This window comes from Crinia signifera, chromosome 11, assembly GCF_055691185.1.
Source record: "Crinia signifera chromosome 11, ASM5569118v1, whole genome shotgun sequence".
NCBI classification, from domain to species: Eukaryota; Metazoa; Chordata; class Amphibia; order Anura; family Myobatrachidae; genus Crinia; species Crinia signifera.
Window position 1 is genome coordinate 105,835,066 of NC_139227.1, and position 15,486 is coordinate 105,850,551.

General features: G+C 43.4%; 1 protein-coding gene across 1 annotated transcript in view; it reads right to left on the minus strand.

Annotated features, from left to right (window-relative positions):
• Positions 1 to 15,486, minus strand: part of LOC146046148 (SITS-binding protein-like) — a 91,370-nt gene that overhangs the window by 40,285 nt on the left and 35,599 nt on the right. The window contains exon 3 of the mRNA XM_083165360.1: positions 2,550 to 2,757. Coding sequence (XP_083021486.1) covers positions 2,550 to 2,757 — 208 coding nt within the window. The remainder of the gene's footprint in view (positions 1 to 2,549; positions 2,758 to 15,486) is intronic.

The following is a 15,486-nucleotide window of genomic DNA, read 5'->3' on the forward strand; positions in this document are numbered from 1 at the left end:
AACCTGATTATACACTGCACAGAACCATAATAAATATACATGCACAGGGGTGCTGAGAAGGGGGAAGAGCAGGTACAGTTTACCTGGTCCTGTCAGGGGGGCCCGGGTCTCAACACACAGTTTTTTTTTTGGTGGTGAGTGTGCCGGGTATGAGTGCACCAGAGTCAGCTTTTCAGGGCCTGCCGAGAACCCACCACATGACTTGGGAGTTTACTGTGGCTCGGCGACAGGAGGATACTTAGGGTAGCTAGTCCCTGGGTGCCGGGAGGAGCTGGGTCAGAGAGATGCCATCGCCAGCAGGAGTACCACCCACTCTGCATAATCCAGCCCATCCCGCCCCACTCCCCCCATTCACATCCCAGCCGCCACCAGCAGCTGCCAGTGCCAGTGCCATGTATCCAGCCCAGCAATCCAAGACCTTGTTCCCCACCCATGTCCAGGTCACTGTGTTCCAAGTTGGAAGGTGGTTGGCTGGTTGCTCTGTGTCTGCTGCCTCCCTACATGCTGCTGGGGCTGAGATCCAACTCTGGAAGTCTGCATGTAACCCCTGGCAAAGCATGTACTGTAACTCCATGACAACAAACGTGTTATCCCCTGGCAAAGCATGTAACCCATGGCAATGAGCATGTAAATCCATGGCAATGAGCATGTTAACCCCTGGCAGAGCAGCTTAATCCCATGGCAAAGAGCATGTTAACCCCTGGCAGAGCATGTTAACCCCTGGCAGAGCATGTAACTCCATGGCAAAGAGCATGTTAACCCCTGGCAGAGAATGTTAACCCCTGGCAGAGCATGTAACTCCGGGCAGAGCATGTAAACCCATGGCAACGATCATGTTAACCCCAGGCAGATCATGTAACCCCTGGCAGAGCAGGTTAATCCCACTGCAAAGAGCATTTTAACCCCTGGCAGAGCATGTAACCTTGGGCAGAGCATGTAACCCCTGGCAAAGCAGGTTAATCCCATGGCAAAGAGCATGTTAACCCCTGGCAGAGAATGTTAACCCCTGGCAGAGCATGTAACTCCAGGCAAAGCATGTAAACCCATGGCAACCAGCATGTTAACCCATGGTAGAGCATGTTAACCCCTGGCATCAAGCATGAAGCGAGGGGCTGCGGTTCACTTGCAACTGTGCCCATGTCGACCGTGTCGACATTCGGCATTGTGTCGACATTCGGGTAAAAAAACAGTGAAAAAACCCATGTCAACCTCGCATCTGTCGACCAAAAGGCATGTAGACTTTTTCACCTGTACATTCTATATGTCGGGATTTTGACCCTGTCGGGATTTTAAATGTCAGGATTTTGACCCTGTCGGGATTTTAAATGTCGGGATTTTGTCCTTGTCGGTTTTTTGACCCATTCGGGATTTCGACCCTGTCGGGATTTTGACCGTCGGGATTTCATACCGAATCCATTTAGGTAAGCGGAATTTACAGTATGTGGCATAGTATGTGTGGTATTATATGTAATCGACATTAGAGTGTGTGGCATAATATACAATAAGCATCACGGTGTGGAAAAATATGTAATGGGCATTATGGCATGTGGTAAAATATGTAATAGGTATTACAGTGTATGGCATAATGTCTACTGGCCATTACGGTGTGTGACATAAAGTGTAATGAGCCTTATGGCATGTGGTATAATATGTAATGACATGTGTAATAGGCATTACGGTGTAAATATTTGTCCCTGTATCCACCTTGGAAGCAGTAGAGTAACAAGGCTCCACAGAGTGTGCGGGGAGGTCTGTCCGTGGGGTCCCCAGGAAGTTGTTGTACCGGGGCCCAGGAATGATTTCTCTTGGCAGCCCTGTACACGCATGTCCCTGTACAAGACCCTACTGACCACAGAAAAGGATTGAGGGTATTGCACCTTTAATATTTTCGGAAAGATTACACAATACATTACTTATGTCTGCCTTAATTATGTAAAATACGCTAATAAAAAACAATTAATTATGGAGGTCATTCTGGTTGGCTTGCTAAGCAGCGTTAGGTAACTGCTTATCGAGCCTTGTAACAACGCCCACCAGGCATATGACTGTCCGCCCCCCGCCAGATGGCAAATGTACCGGTCGCACTGCGGATGGATGTTTTGCATAAACATCCATTCGCAGGCTAGCGTACAGGCCCGAAATCATTTGATGGTCGCCGACCATCGAATGATTTCTCTAGTGCTCGCAAATCTAAGTCAGTCTCTGCTGACTTAAATCTACAGCTTCCTGCTCCGAGAACTGGGTGGGCAGCTGACGTCCAGTTACATCAGCCGCCCGTCCCCAGAAGTCAGGTTCTCACCGAGGTTCGTTGGGGGGCACCCAGCATTTTCATACGGTAGGTACCCCCAGGAAATACACGCCCCCAAATCCCCTCCCCCACCACCAAGTTTGCAAGTACCACGGAGACCATGCAAGTCTCTGAAGGCAAATATGAGCTTCAACATCAAATCCCCGTGCGAACGCACGGGTACGCTCACAAATCAGAATGACCTCCTACAGTATATATCATATTAACTCAACCTATTTGTTTCTGTACTGTTAAGAGTTACCTAACAATAGCGAGGTCCGGAAGCATTCTCTGGCTCTCATAGAGCTGGCTTCCTATCTCTTGATGGACAGACTGAATGGACTGACCAATGCAGATGGTGTATTGCAGTGGGAATCTCTCTGTACTTGCAGGTGTTTCCACACAAAAAGACTTATTCTTCTCAATTGACATGGAAATTTGAGTATTTGGATTGATCAGCACTGAAACCCCTATTTAAAGCAAACATAAAAAAAAATAATACAAAATAATTATATAAAAAACTAAATAACTCAATAAAAAAGAAATCCTGAGTCATAAATTGAATCTTGTTTTAGTATACTGCAGTGGTTCTCAAACTCGGCCCCCAGGACCCCACACAGTTCACATTTTCCAGGTCATCGGACAGGTGCATTCATTACTGACTGACACGTTTTAAAACATCCACAGGTGGAGCTAATTATTTCACTTGATTCTGTGAGGAGACCTGCAAAATATGCACTGTGTGGGGTCCTGAGGACTGACTTTGAGAACCTACGGTATACTGTATGTTATCTGAAAATTACAAAAATCTGTTTGTTAGATATCTCATGAAAGATACACTTGTCTTCAGGTGCAATTATTATTTCTGTAGCGGCATCCTGAAGATATAAATGCAATATTTATAGGTCATTGTATCCTTGTTTTTATTAGGAATCTTTTCTATTATTAAGATTAATGTGTTTCTTTACTAAGTTGGGAGTTCTATTAAATATGGGAAACATGACTTCATCAGGGGTAGATGTACAGTAGGTTTGAATGAACACTATAACTATACGCCATTATAGATGCATATCCTCTTAAGGATATGTTTCAAAGGGCAATGTATGTATTGGTTTGATTGTATATATTAGTAATCTGCCAAAGTTGTTCTCTCATTTTCCAGTCCGGCTGCGACAGGAGAAGCTTGCACGCATGATGGAAGCGTCACTTCCGGCCTGTACACTTCCGGCTGCGGGCTCCCGGCGTCTCAGGACATCGTGAAGCGGTAAGATTAAGCCATTCACCTATATAGGTTTGTTTGTGTAGTTAATGCACTGTTTTACCTACACCTTGAGAAAGGGGCTAGTCCCTGAAATGTTGGTTTGGTCACGTTTGAATACAATTTTTGAAAAAACCTATGAGTACCGCTGTTTGTACTTTATCTCTTACCACTCTATACCCGGATGGCACCGAGGTGGCTGGACAAAGGAAGTTGGAGTGCCGGGCCGCAACAAAGTTTCTATATACATATATATATATATATATATATATATATATATGAATTTCGATATTGATGCTGATATACTGGCCCAGGTGCCTTCCTCTGACCAGAGAGGACTCCAACCACTATATACGTAGATAAATAGGCGGCACTCCAAGGCGATAATTTTTCAAGTGCAAAAGTGCATATTTATTCGGAAACATTTTGGGGATATCTCACCCCTTTCTCAAGCCTTACAACAAGTGAACTGAACAAAGTGCAAAAATAAAACTTAAATACCTTAACACACTGTGCTACTCCTCCTTCTCGCCCGCTGACAATGCAGCACGCCTGAGGCGTGTTCCCGCCACGTCCCGTCTTGCTCTCACCACTGTCAGGTGACATCACCGGGACTTCCTGCCTTTGACTGAGCCGCTGCGTCTAGCTGGAGAACCTCAGCGTCTAGTAACCACCATGGCAACAAGTCAGGTTACAGACTTGAGGTCACCTAAAAAGATACTAACAAACATATACAAAACATATACATTGTGTGCTATACCAATTATAAGTGTTGCAGTGCGTGTCTAAGTATAGAAGTGTAAAAAATGAATGGTGTCTTTCGAGGTGAACCAAAATGACATCTCATGCCAGGCACTTAATCTGTCACATATGTAAAAAACCTGTAAAACCCCGGCTAATGCTATATATTATATGTGAAAAAACCTGGCAGACAAATTGCAAACAGATTAGTGGAGCATATGGGTTAAAACATTATGTAGTCTTAAAGCATAAACTATATAGCTGATTAAATAAATTAATAAAATAATACCCCAAAAAACTGGCACTTGTGGCGGGACAGACATCCCACGCCTCTGGAATATTTACTGCATGAACAGCTAATTATGTGGACAACCAGGCTGTTATATAGACTCCTCCTTGCTATTTTATATGAATATGTTCCTGCCTCCTGGGTGGAGAATTTATCGAAAACACCCTAACCAGAGGGATTCGTTCAAACCTCTGGGGTGTACTGTATCTAGTTGGTATATCCATTTTGCTTCTAACTGAAGCAACTTCTTCCCTCTGTTGCCACCTCGGGGAGACAATAGAACCTGATCGATGATTTTGTGACGTATGGATGCATTCTTGTGTTTATATTCGGCAAAATGCCGGGCAACCGATTGCTCACTTGTACCACTAATGAGAGCTGTTCTGATGGCAAATCTGTGCTGCGTCATCCTCTCTGCTCTGCCTTGTCTATGTAGTAAAGACCACATGGGCAAAACAGAGAATATATAACATATTTGGAGGTGCAGGACAGCGATTTTGTTATGTGGAATTTTTTTACCAGTGTGTGGGTGTGTTATGTAGCTCCCCACAGACATGTAGCTGCATGTGGTGGATCCTAAACATTTATGACATCCCTTTTTCTTTGTTAAGAAATGTGTGTTGGATGCTCCACTGTTCATTCCTTAAATGTCGGTACGCATCACCCAGTCTTTTAAATTCTGACTCCTGGTGTAGCTTGGTATCAAACTGTGCTTCTGTAATGATTTTAGATTAGTGTCTGACGAGACCATGGGCCAGAATTGTTTAGCTCTGTTGCGTATAGATCTGCTACCAGTATTGTATTGTTGTACCCTCGGGATAACCAATGTTAGTTATTTTTGCTCCCATAGTTTACATAATTCACTTCTCGATTTCTTGCTGGCTTTACTTTTTGGCCTTCTGTAAATCACGTAGCGGATATCGTCTTGCCACAAACTTGTTTACCATGATGTCTAATTGTTTCTCTTTCTTAATGGGGTCACTTGTGCTACGGCACACTCTGAGAAATTGAGAGAAAGGCAATCCTTTTATGGTAGCCAGAGGCTGGAAACTTGCATGGTGGAGCAGGGTATTTCTGTCTGTGGGCTTCGTGTATAATGACGTAGCATCTTGCCATTATGAATCTGGATATTTATGTCGAGGAAGTTAATTTCAGTCGGGGGATGGGTTAATGTCAGTTTGATGGGACTGGGCGATTCATTTTGGTCTTGTATGATGGCCAGAAGGTCTGTGATTTCTCCTGTCAATAGGAACAGGAGATCATCGATGTAACGATAGTACAGATACATCCTGGAGGCAATGTTTGGATTTTCAAAGAAAAGATGCTTTTCCACGCTCCACATATAAGCATTTACTAGCGACGGAGCTGCCACTGACCCCATCACACATCCAACCTTTTGACTGGGTGATGCGTACCGACATCTCAGGAATGAACAGTGGAGCATCCAACACACATTTCTTAACAAAGAAAAAGGGATGTCATAAATGTTTAGGATGCACCACATGCAGCTACATGTCTGTGGGGAGCTACATAACACACCCACACACGGGCAAAAAAAATTCCACATAACAAAATCGCTGTCCTGCACCTCCAAATATGTTATATATTCTCTGTTTTACCCATGTGGTCTTTACTACAAAGACAAGGCAGAGCAGAGAGGATGGCGCAGCACAGATTTGCCATCAGAACAGCTCTCATTAGTGGTACAAGTGAGCAATCGGTTGCCCGGCATTTTGCCGAATATAAACACACAATAGCATCCATGCGACACAAAATCATCGATCAGGTTCCATTGTCTCCCCGAGGTGGCAACAGAGGGAAGAAGTTGCTTCAGTTAGAAGCAAAATGGATATACCAACTAGATACAGTACACCCCAGAGGTTTGAACAAATCCCTCTGGTTAGGGTGTTTTCTATAAATTCTCCACCCAGGAGGCAGGAACATATTCATATAAAATAGCATATTGGGTATTATGTTATTGATTTATTTAATCAGCTATATAGTTTATGCTTTAAGACTACATAATGTTTTAACCCATATGCTCCACTAATCTGTTTGCAATTTGTCTGCCATGTTTTTTCACATATAATATATAGCATTAGCCTGGTTTTTACAGGTTTTTTACATATGTGACAGATTAAGTGCCTGGTATGAGATGCCATTTTGGTTCACCTCGAAAGACACCATTCATTTTTTACATCTCCGCTGGTCGGAGTCTTACAATTGCACTAATACACAACAGGAAAAATAAATCTTGTTATATATACTTAGACACGCACTGCAACACTTATAATTGGTATAGCACACAATATATATGTTTTGTATACAGTATATTTGTTTGTATCTTTTTAGGTGACCTGAAGTCTGTAACCTGATTTGTTGCCATGGTTTGTTGATAATGGAATGGATTGTCACAGGCACAGTAAAAACGTCATAGGATAGTTTAAGAAAGGCATGTCCAAAGTCAGGCCCAGGGGCCAACTGCGGCCTGTGCTGTCATTTCAAGCGGCCCACAGTCTCCAGCCAGAAGTGTGTGGAGCATCAGATGTGGGATGCACAGCACAGGACACTAAAGGTGGGGCCTCAACGAGCGCGCCTTTACCTTGCTGTCTGCAGTAGTGAGGAGGTGCCGGCCGCCACAGTGAGATGTGTTTGGCGTCTTTCAGGTGAGTATGCATCCAAACCCTGCTGCTGCAATCGTATAACACCCTCTTCCGCAATCACACTGACATCTGTGTGTGGGGAAGGGATGCAGCAAGGGGGAAGCTTGCATCCGTAACATGCAGAGCGGAGGGGGGCGGCAGTGGGAGCCCAAGCATCTCTTGTCCTTGCAGTGCCTGCTTTGCCTCTCTGTCCTCTGGATTACACAAGGGGCTGGGAAACATACAGAGAAGGGAGGGGGCAGGCAGGGGGACATACAGTGAATGAGGTAGAGTGGGACATAGAGTGAATGGGGACAGAATGGGGGACGTAATAAATGGGAGTCATACAGTGAATGGAAGTCATACAGTGAAGGAGGGGCAGGCTGGGGGACATACAGTGAATGGGGGCAGATTGGGGGACATACAATGAAAAAGGGTCGGGCTTGGGGACATACAGTGAATGGAGGCAGTGATGGACATTCAGAGAAGGGGGCAGGCTGGGGAACAGAGTAATAGGGTGCAGAGTGGGGAACATACAGTGATTGGGGGACATACAGTGAAGAAGGGACAGGCTGGGGGACATACTGTACAGAGAAGGATGGTCAGGCAGGGAAGGAGGCAGTGAAGGGGCAGAGTGGGGGACATACAGTGATTGGGGGCAGACTGGGGGGAGTACAGAGAAGGGGGGCAATCTGGGGAATATACAGTGAAGGGGCAGGCTGGGGGACATAGAGTGAATGGGGGGGGAGTGGGGGACCATTCTGATGTGATTAATGATTCAAAGAATGTCAGGCTGAATGGTCGGCCCCCACATAATTGCACCTCACCAAATCTGGCCCTCATCGCAAAAAGTTTGGACAACCCTGGTTTAAGATGTAATGTAATGTAAATAACCAACATAAGACCAATTTTATGGAGCTAATCTAATAAGGTACAGGGTTGGTGGTGCTCCCAAAAAAGTTCAGCACAACAACTGAAAGTAGAAATGTGTCTTAGAGAGACAAAGGAAGAACCAAAAGGGTTTTGGGGTACGCTCTTTTATACACAGTGAAGAGAAAGATGAAAAAACGAATAAGAATAAGACATAACTTACGGATATAAGTCCAATGAATGAGCCAATTTTGATAAATTGTTATGGAAGACATACTGTGATTGCCTCCCATCTGTGATACATATTATATTCTTTATTTCAATAATTTAATCTCTGTAACCCCTGTTTGTACATAGATGTGCAGCATTGTTCATCGCTGACACCTGTACATTTATACCCAGGGCTATTTTTGTGCAGGCTCCAGCAGGAACTGAGGCCCTTATTCTAGTTCACTCTTTCTGACTAAATATTTCTTAGATGTACAGAACCATGTGCACTGCAGGTGAGGCAGGTGTAAAACCCCACCCAAATCTAATTATCTCTGCACAAGTAACACCTGCCTCACCTGCAGTGCACATGGTTTTGTCCATCTAAAAAATATTTTGTCTGAAAGAGTGAACTAGAATAAGGGCCTCAGTTCCTGCTGGAGCCTGCACAAAAATAGCCCTGTTTATATCAATAACAGTGTGCACATTCCTTTATTTCTCACTAGCATCTAACATCTGACTGAACTCTTTACTATCCACTCCATTATTCTGCCGCTCTCTCATTCATCTGACTTATAACCGTAGAACAGCAGAAGCGGCACTCGGCTCCTTATATCACCGTGGGGCCCTCTCATTTATCAATATACAGCCATACATCACTGTGCCGCCTGATCCCTTCCGAACTCAGCAGCTAAGCAGTGACTGGCCGGATCAGTACCTTCTGGGTGACCATTAGGGAATATCCGGTTCTGTATTGGTATCCAGACAGCAGAAGCACCTGGTGTCCTATGAGAAGCATTCCGCTATTCTTTGGATCAAACCTCATCCCTGGACCTAGATACGTGATTATGATTACTCGTGGAATAACTTTAACCAACTTATTTATGAACTTATTTTATTAACCAAGGTGTCAAACAAATTGTGTGTTTATCATACGCAAATATAATCTGGATACAATGCATGCCTCTCGTGGGTATTAAAACCCGTTATTTGAACCCACCACATAATCATTGTCGCCCTTAACAGTGTACATTGTTTCATTTGAGTGTGATTATATATATTTAATACTACTTATCTGTAAATAAGTGACTATGGCCCTTATTCTGGTTGGTGTGGTAATATCCGCGTGCGTTCGTGCCGCCAATGTTTTGTGTCTGCGCATGTGCAGAGGCGTCTCTGCGCAAGTGCGAGCGGGGCGTACGGCCAAATCCCGCATGAAATGTGAACACTACGAACAGGGGGTGGAGAGGGGCGTGAAGGGCTATTTGGGCTCATTACCATATGCGTACGCCCCGCGTTTCATGGGCGTTCCCATGCAAACGCTGGGCGTACGTATGGTAATGCGGCCGTGACGCACGTGTAGGGGGCGGACATATGACATCGCCGGATGTCAGCTGCCCGCCCAGATCCCTGCTTTTGCACGGAAAAATGTCCGTGTGGTCTGAGGTTGCGGGAGGTGGTGGACCACTCGGTCCTGCATTCGATGGTCTGCGACCATCGAATGATGGGGGAGGTTCCCTGAGATGGAGGAGGCGTATTCCATGAAAAATACACGTGCGGTCCGTTCGGACAGCTTCTTACCGCGTACGGACGGAGTTGGCGATCCATATGGAAGGCAGGGTTTCGCACGCACGGTCCTGGCCGCATATTCGGATCCGGCCGCACCGATCAGAATAAGGGCCTATATTTTATTGGTGTAATAAAAGTTATGTCTTATTCTCATTCATTCTTTCATCTTTCTCTTCACTATGTATAAAAAAGCGTGCCCCAAAACCCTTTTGGTTCTTCTTTTACTTTCAGTTGTTGCCATGGTTACTAGACGCTGAGGTTCTCCAGCTAGACGTATCGGCTCAGCCGAAGGCAGAAAGTCCCGGTGATGTCATCCAACTGGTGAGAGCAGGACGGGACACACCAGGAACACGCCGCAGGCGTGCTGCAGCATCAGTGAGGGAGAAGGAGGAGTAGCACCGTGTGTTAAGGTATTTAAGTTTTATTTTTTACTTATATATATATATAGCACAGAACACCCATCGTGTCTCCCCGCAGGGTAGTGAGATTGAGAGGCGGCACTCCACGGACTTGAAAAAGTATTTTTAGTAATACATCAAAAAGTAGGACAACGTTTCAAGACCACTGGGGTCTTTTCATCAGGTCCAGAAAAACATAAGTGGTATACAGACAATAAACTATTTTGTTTATTGTCTGTATACCACTTATGCTTTAAACATCCCCATAATGCTAATAAGTATAAAATCCGACATGTTTTAACATGCGAATCTCGGTTTGTGGTATACATAATTATATGCCCTTGTGGGCTATATTATGTAGGTAAGACTTCGGTGAAATTTAAAGAGAGGATGGCGCAGAACTACTCTGTTATCAAAGTGGCACTAATGGGTAAACCTAGCGATCAACCCGTAGCGGTACATTTCAAAACACGTAACCATCCCCTGTGCACACTAAAGTATCAGATAATTGATTGTATTCCTGATATTGTCCGTGGAGGGGACCGCAACAGAAAACTGTTAAGACCTAAGGCTTTGTAGATTCACAGATTAGACACTGTGTCTCCTAGGTGCCTTAATGAGAGGATCGCTTGGAATAGTTTATTGTGAAGCTGTGTACCATTCACATGATTATGTATGTTCCTGTGACTTACCATTCGCTGGTGCCTATTTTAAAGTTTATGTGATGTATTTATATGTATGTTTTGTCAATACATTACTGTCTTGTTTTAATTGTATATATATATTTGTATATTTTAGTTTGTAATCTGTAGTTACTTGTGTGGTTACACTAGTAGTTTGCTAACGTACGCTCCCCACCTGTATCACCTAGGAGATGCCGAATGCTGTTTAGCAGCAGGTCTGTTGAGGCATGCTGATGTCATCCAGCATTGCCGAGAGCAGGTGCAGGTGAACTCCGTGATGAATGGCGCAGTGGGCGGCGGATGTAGCGCTGGTGTTCCCTACATAAGGTAAGCAGAGATACATGTGTGGTGTTTGTCCTCTTTCTCCTGACGACAGGGAGATATTCCCCGAAACGTTGAGAACAATATATATATCAACGGGAGGTGCGGCACTCGGATTTAGCAATAAACACGCTGTATCTAAATCCGAGTGCCGAACCTCCCATTGATATATACCTCTACCCACTGTTGAAGGCTCCGGGGAAACTCTACCATTAAAAGCGGAGTGCCGGTTCCTCCTGCTGAAATATATATATATATATATATAGAGATGTGGTTTGTAGGATGGCACTCCTGGTCTTATGTAGATTAGGGATGTAAGAAAACTCCCAAGATATCAAAGTTCATTTCAACGTTTCGATTTTATTAATCTTCATCAGGAATAACAAGTGAATGTGCAGGTACAGGTATTTATACAGGTGAGGTAACCTCGTGCTCAGGGTGTAGGTGCATGGTAGTGACATCATCAGTGGGAGACACCTCTGTCAGCTGCCACGTAAAGTACAGTGATTAACATAAATTTACAACACAATGGAGATGGTATACAAATGAAAGCATTAGCTGGTTTCATTACAGGATCTGCAAACAAAAGGTATAGCATCGCATGATAATGTGCAGAGTTTGGTTAATTGACAGGATACAATGTTACAGCAAATAGTATAGGGATGTTGCAATATAAATAAACAATACAGAAAACGCAACATTTACAGAAAGCAGTTCAAAGACAGGTATTCATTCAAACCATATGGTGCTACTGTGTTTAAATTGTGAATCCATGTTGTTTCTAACTGCAAGAGTTTTCTTGCACGATCACCGCCCCTTATATCTTCAGGAACAGTGTCAATCATTTTATATCGTAACGATGCCAGTGTATGTTTATGCTGCTGAAAATGTTGAGCAACCCCTTGATCTATTTTCTTACCTTCTAGGGCAAGCCTAATAGCACTGCGGTGCTGGGCCATACGTTCTTTGAACGTGCAAACAGTTTTTCCCACATAGTATAGCCCGCATGGGCATCGCAAAAAATAAATAACATATTTACTAGTGCAGGTAAGTATGTGTCGGATGGGGATTTTTTTACCCGAGTGTGGGTGCACAAAGGTATCCCCGATTTCCAGGTATGAGCAGGTCGTGCATCCAAGACACCTGTGATTCCCGTTCTTTTTGGACAGAAAGTGTGTGACAGAGTTTTGCTTATATCTGGTAATGTCCGTGTGGACCAATTTATCTCTTAATTTTTTTCCCCGTTTGTAGCAAGGCAGTAATGATTTATTCCATAGGGCTGACAGGTCACGATCTGCTTGTATTACTGGCCATGTTTGTTTCGCTATTTTAGTCAGACTGTTGCTGCTGGTAGTGTAGTTATTAACCCATATAACGGAATTAAGATTTTTATCATTATTGGCTGATTTTGCTGGGGTTTGTTTGGGGGCTGAAAGGGCTTTGGATTTAGCTTCTTGTAGAAGTTTATTACTATATCCTTTCTGTAAGAATTTTTTGGTCATAGCCTCTAGCTGGATGAGTTCATCCGCTGGGTCACTGCATATCCTGTGCACTCTGAGGTATTGGGAGTACGGTAACCCTCTTTTTAGAGGTTCTGGGTGGTGGCTGGATGCTTGTAATAAATTATTACAATCGGTGGGTTTGTGGTAAATGGATGTTTGGAGTTTGTTAGAGTTTTTTATGACATTAACATCGAGAAAATGGATATTTTTCTCTTGTATCTCAAATGTAAATTTAATGTCGGGATCTATAGAGTTAACATCGTTCATCATGTCACAGAAGTAATTTTTAGTACCACCCCACAGTATGAAAACATCATCTATATACCTGGTGTAAAAAATAATGTTGTTACAATATTTAGCATTTTTGAAAAATAATTCATTTTTAACAGAAAACATCAAAGCATTTGCATATGCTGGGGCTGCGCAAGAACCCATCGCGCAGCCCAACGTCTGAAGATAGAAGTCACCATTGAAAAGAAAATAATTGCAATGTAATGTCAGAGATAAAAGTTCAAGAAAAAAGGAAGGTTCCGGACCCTCGTACAGCGGGTTATCGGTGATAAGCTTCTTCGCAGCCTCTAGTCCACGTATGTGTGGTATGCTGGTATATAGGCTTACTACGTCAGCCGTGCAGAGCCAACAATCATCTGGTACAGTGTCAAAAGTTCTCAGTTTTTCTAAGAAGGTGCTAGTGTCTTTTAAATACGTAACTTCATTCTGGATCAAGGGCTGTAAGTAGAAATCAAGGTATTTGGCCACTTTGTAAAGCAGGGAATCTCTGGCGGAGATTATAGGGCGGCCGGGAGGATTAGCCCCATCTTTGTGAATCTTCGGTAGGGTGTAAAACACCGGGACCCTTGGGGTGCTTACTAATAGTGCTTGACAAAGTTCATCATTGATAAAGCCATTGTTCTTACCCATCTGTAGAATGTTGGAAAGTATCCGTATGTAGTCATCTGTGGGATCCTTGGGTAATTGCTGGTAGACCCGTGTATCAGATAACTGTCTATATGCCTCTGCTGTGTAATCAGTGAGGTTCTGGATTACCACTACGCCCCCTTTGTCAGCGGGGCGTATGGTGATGTCGTCATAGCTGGCCAGGTTTTTCAGAGCTTCATACTCGGATTTTGATAAGTTCTTTTGGGCTTGTGTGCGGCATTTATCTGTTGCTTGAATTTCTTGTATCAGTGTCCTTGTGAAGGCTTTGATTGCCGGATTATTGGATGTCGGGTCAAAGGTTGATTTCTTTTTGACTGGACATTTGCGCACTGGAACTACCATAGATGTTTCTTGTTTTACAAACGGGGAAAAAACGTAAGAGATAAATTGGTCCACATGGACATTACCAGATATAAGCAAAACTCTGTCACACACTTTCTGTCCAAAAAGAACGGGAATCACAGGTGTCTTGGATGCACGACCTGCTCATACCTGGAAATCGGGGATACCTTTGTGCACCCACACTCGGGTAAAAAAATCCCCATCCGACACATACTTACCTGCACTAGTAAATATGTTATTTATTTTTTGCGATGCCCATGCGGGCTATACTATGTGGGAAAAACTGTTTGCACGTTCAAAGAACGTATGGCCCAGCACCGCAGTGCTATTAGGCTTGCCCTAGAAGGTAAGAAAATAGATCAAGGGGTTGCTCAACATTTTCAGCAGCATAAACATACACTGGCATCGTTACGATATAAAATGATTGACACTGTTCCTGAAGATATAAGGGGCGGTGATCGTGCAAGAAAACTCTTGCAGTTAGAAACAACATGGATTCACAATTTAAACACAGTAGCACCATATGGTTTGAATGAATACCTGTCTTTGAACTGCTTTCTGTAAATGTTGCGTTTTCTGTACTGTTTATTTATATTGCAACATCCCTATACTATTTGCTGTAACATTGTATCCTGTCAATTAACCAAACTCTGCACATTATCATGCGATGCTATGCCTTTTGTTTGCAGATCCTGTAATGAAACCAGCTAATGCTTTTATTTGTATACCATCTCCATTGTGTTGTAAATTTATGCTAATCACTGTACTTTACGTGGCAGCTGACAGAGGTGTCTCCCACTGATGATGTCACTACCATGCACCTACACCCTGAGCACGAGGTTACCTCACCTGTATAAATACCTGTACCTGCACATTCACTTGTTATTCCTGATGAAGATTAATAAAGTCGAAACGTTGAAATGAACTTTGATATCTTGGGAGTTTTCTTACATCCCTAATCTACATAAGACCAGGAGTGCCATCCTACAAACCACATCTATCCATATCTTTGGAGAGGCACCGGGCGCATCAACTATTTAAACTACTAACTGAACACTGGAGTGCTGAGCGCTGGAACGAATATATATATATATATATATATATATAAGTCTGGAGCCCGGCACTCAATAACACAATCGGGTACTTGCGGGTGCCTTCCGAAATGGACACGAGCAGCGTGTACACATATAGTATGTATATATATATATATATATATATATATATATATATATATATATATATATATATGCTTTTGCAATCAATTACAAAGCTCATCCCTTTGTAGCTCCTTACAAGGATAAATAATTTATTCATGTTTTTTTCCAACATTTCCATGGGAAGAGACACATTTCCTATTATTTAATTACAAAGCTATGTAAGACTGCTTATCAGTTGGAGGACTCGCTCCTCCTCCTAATCCCAAAGTCCCCTAATATTG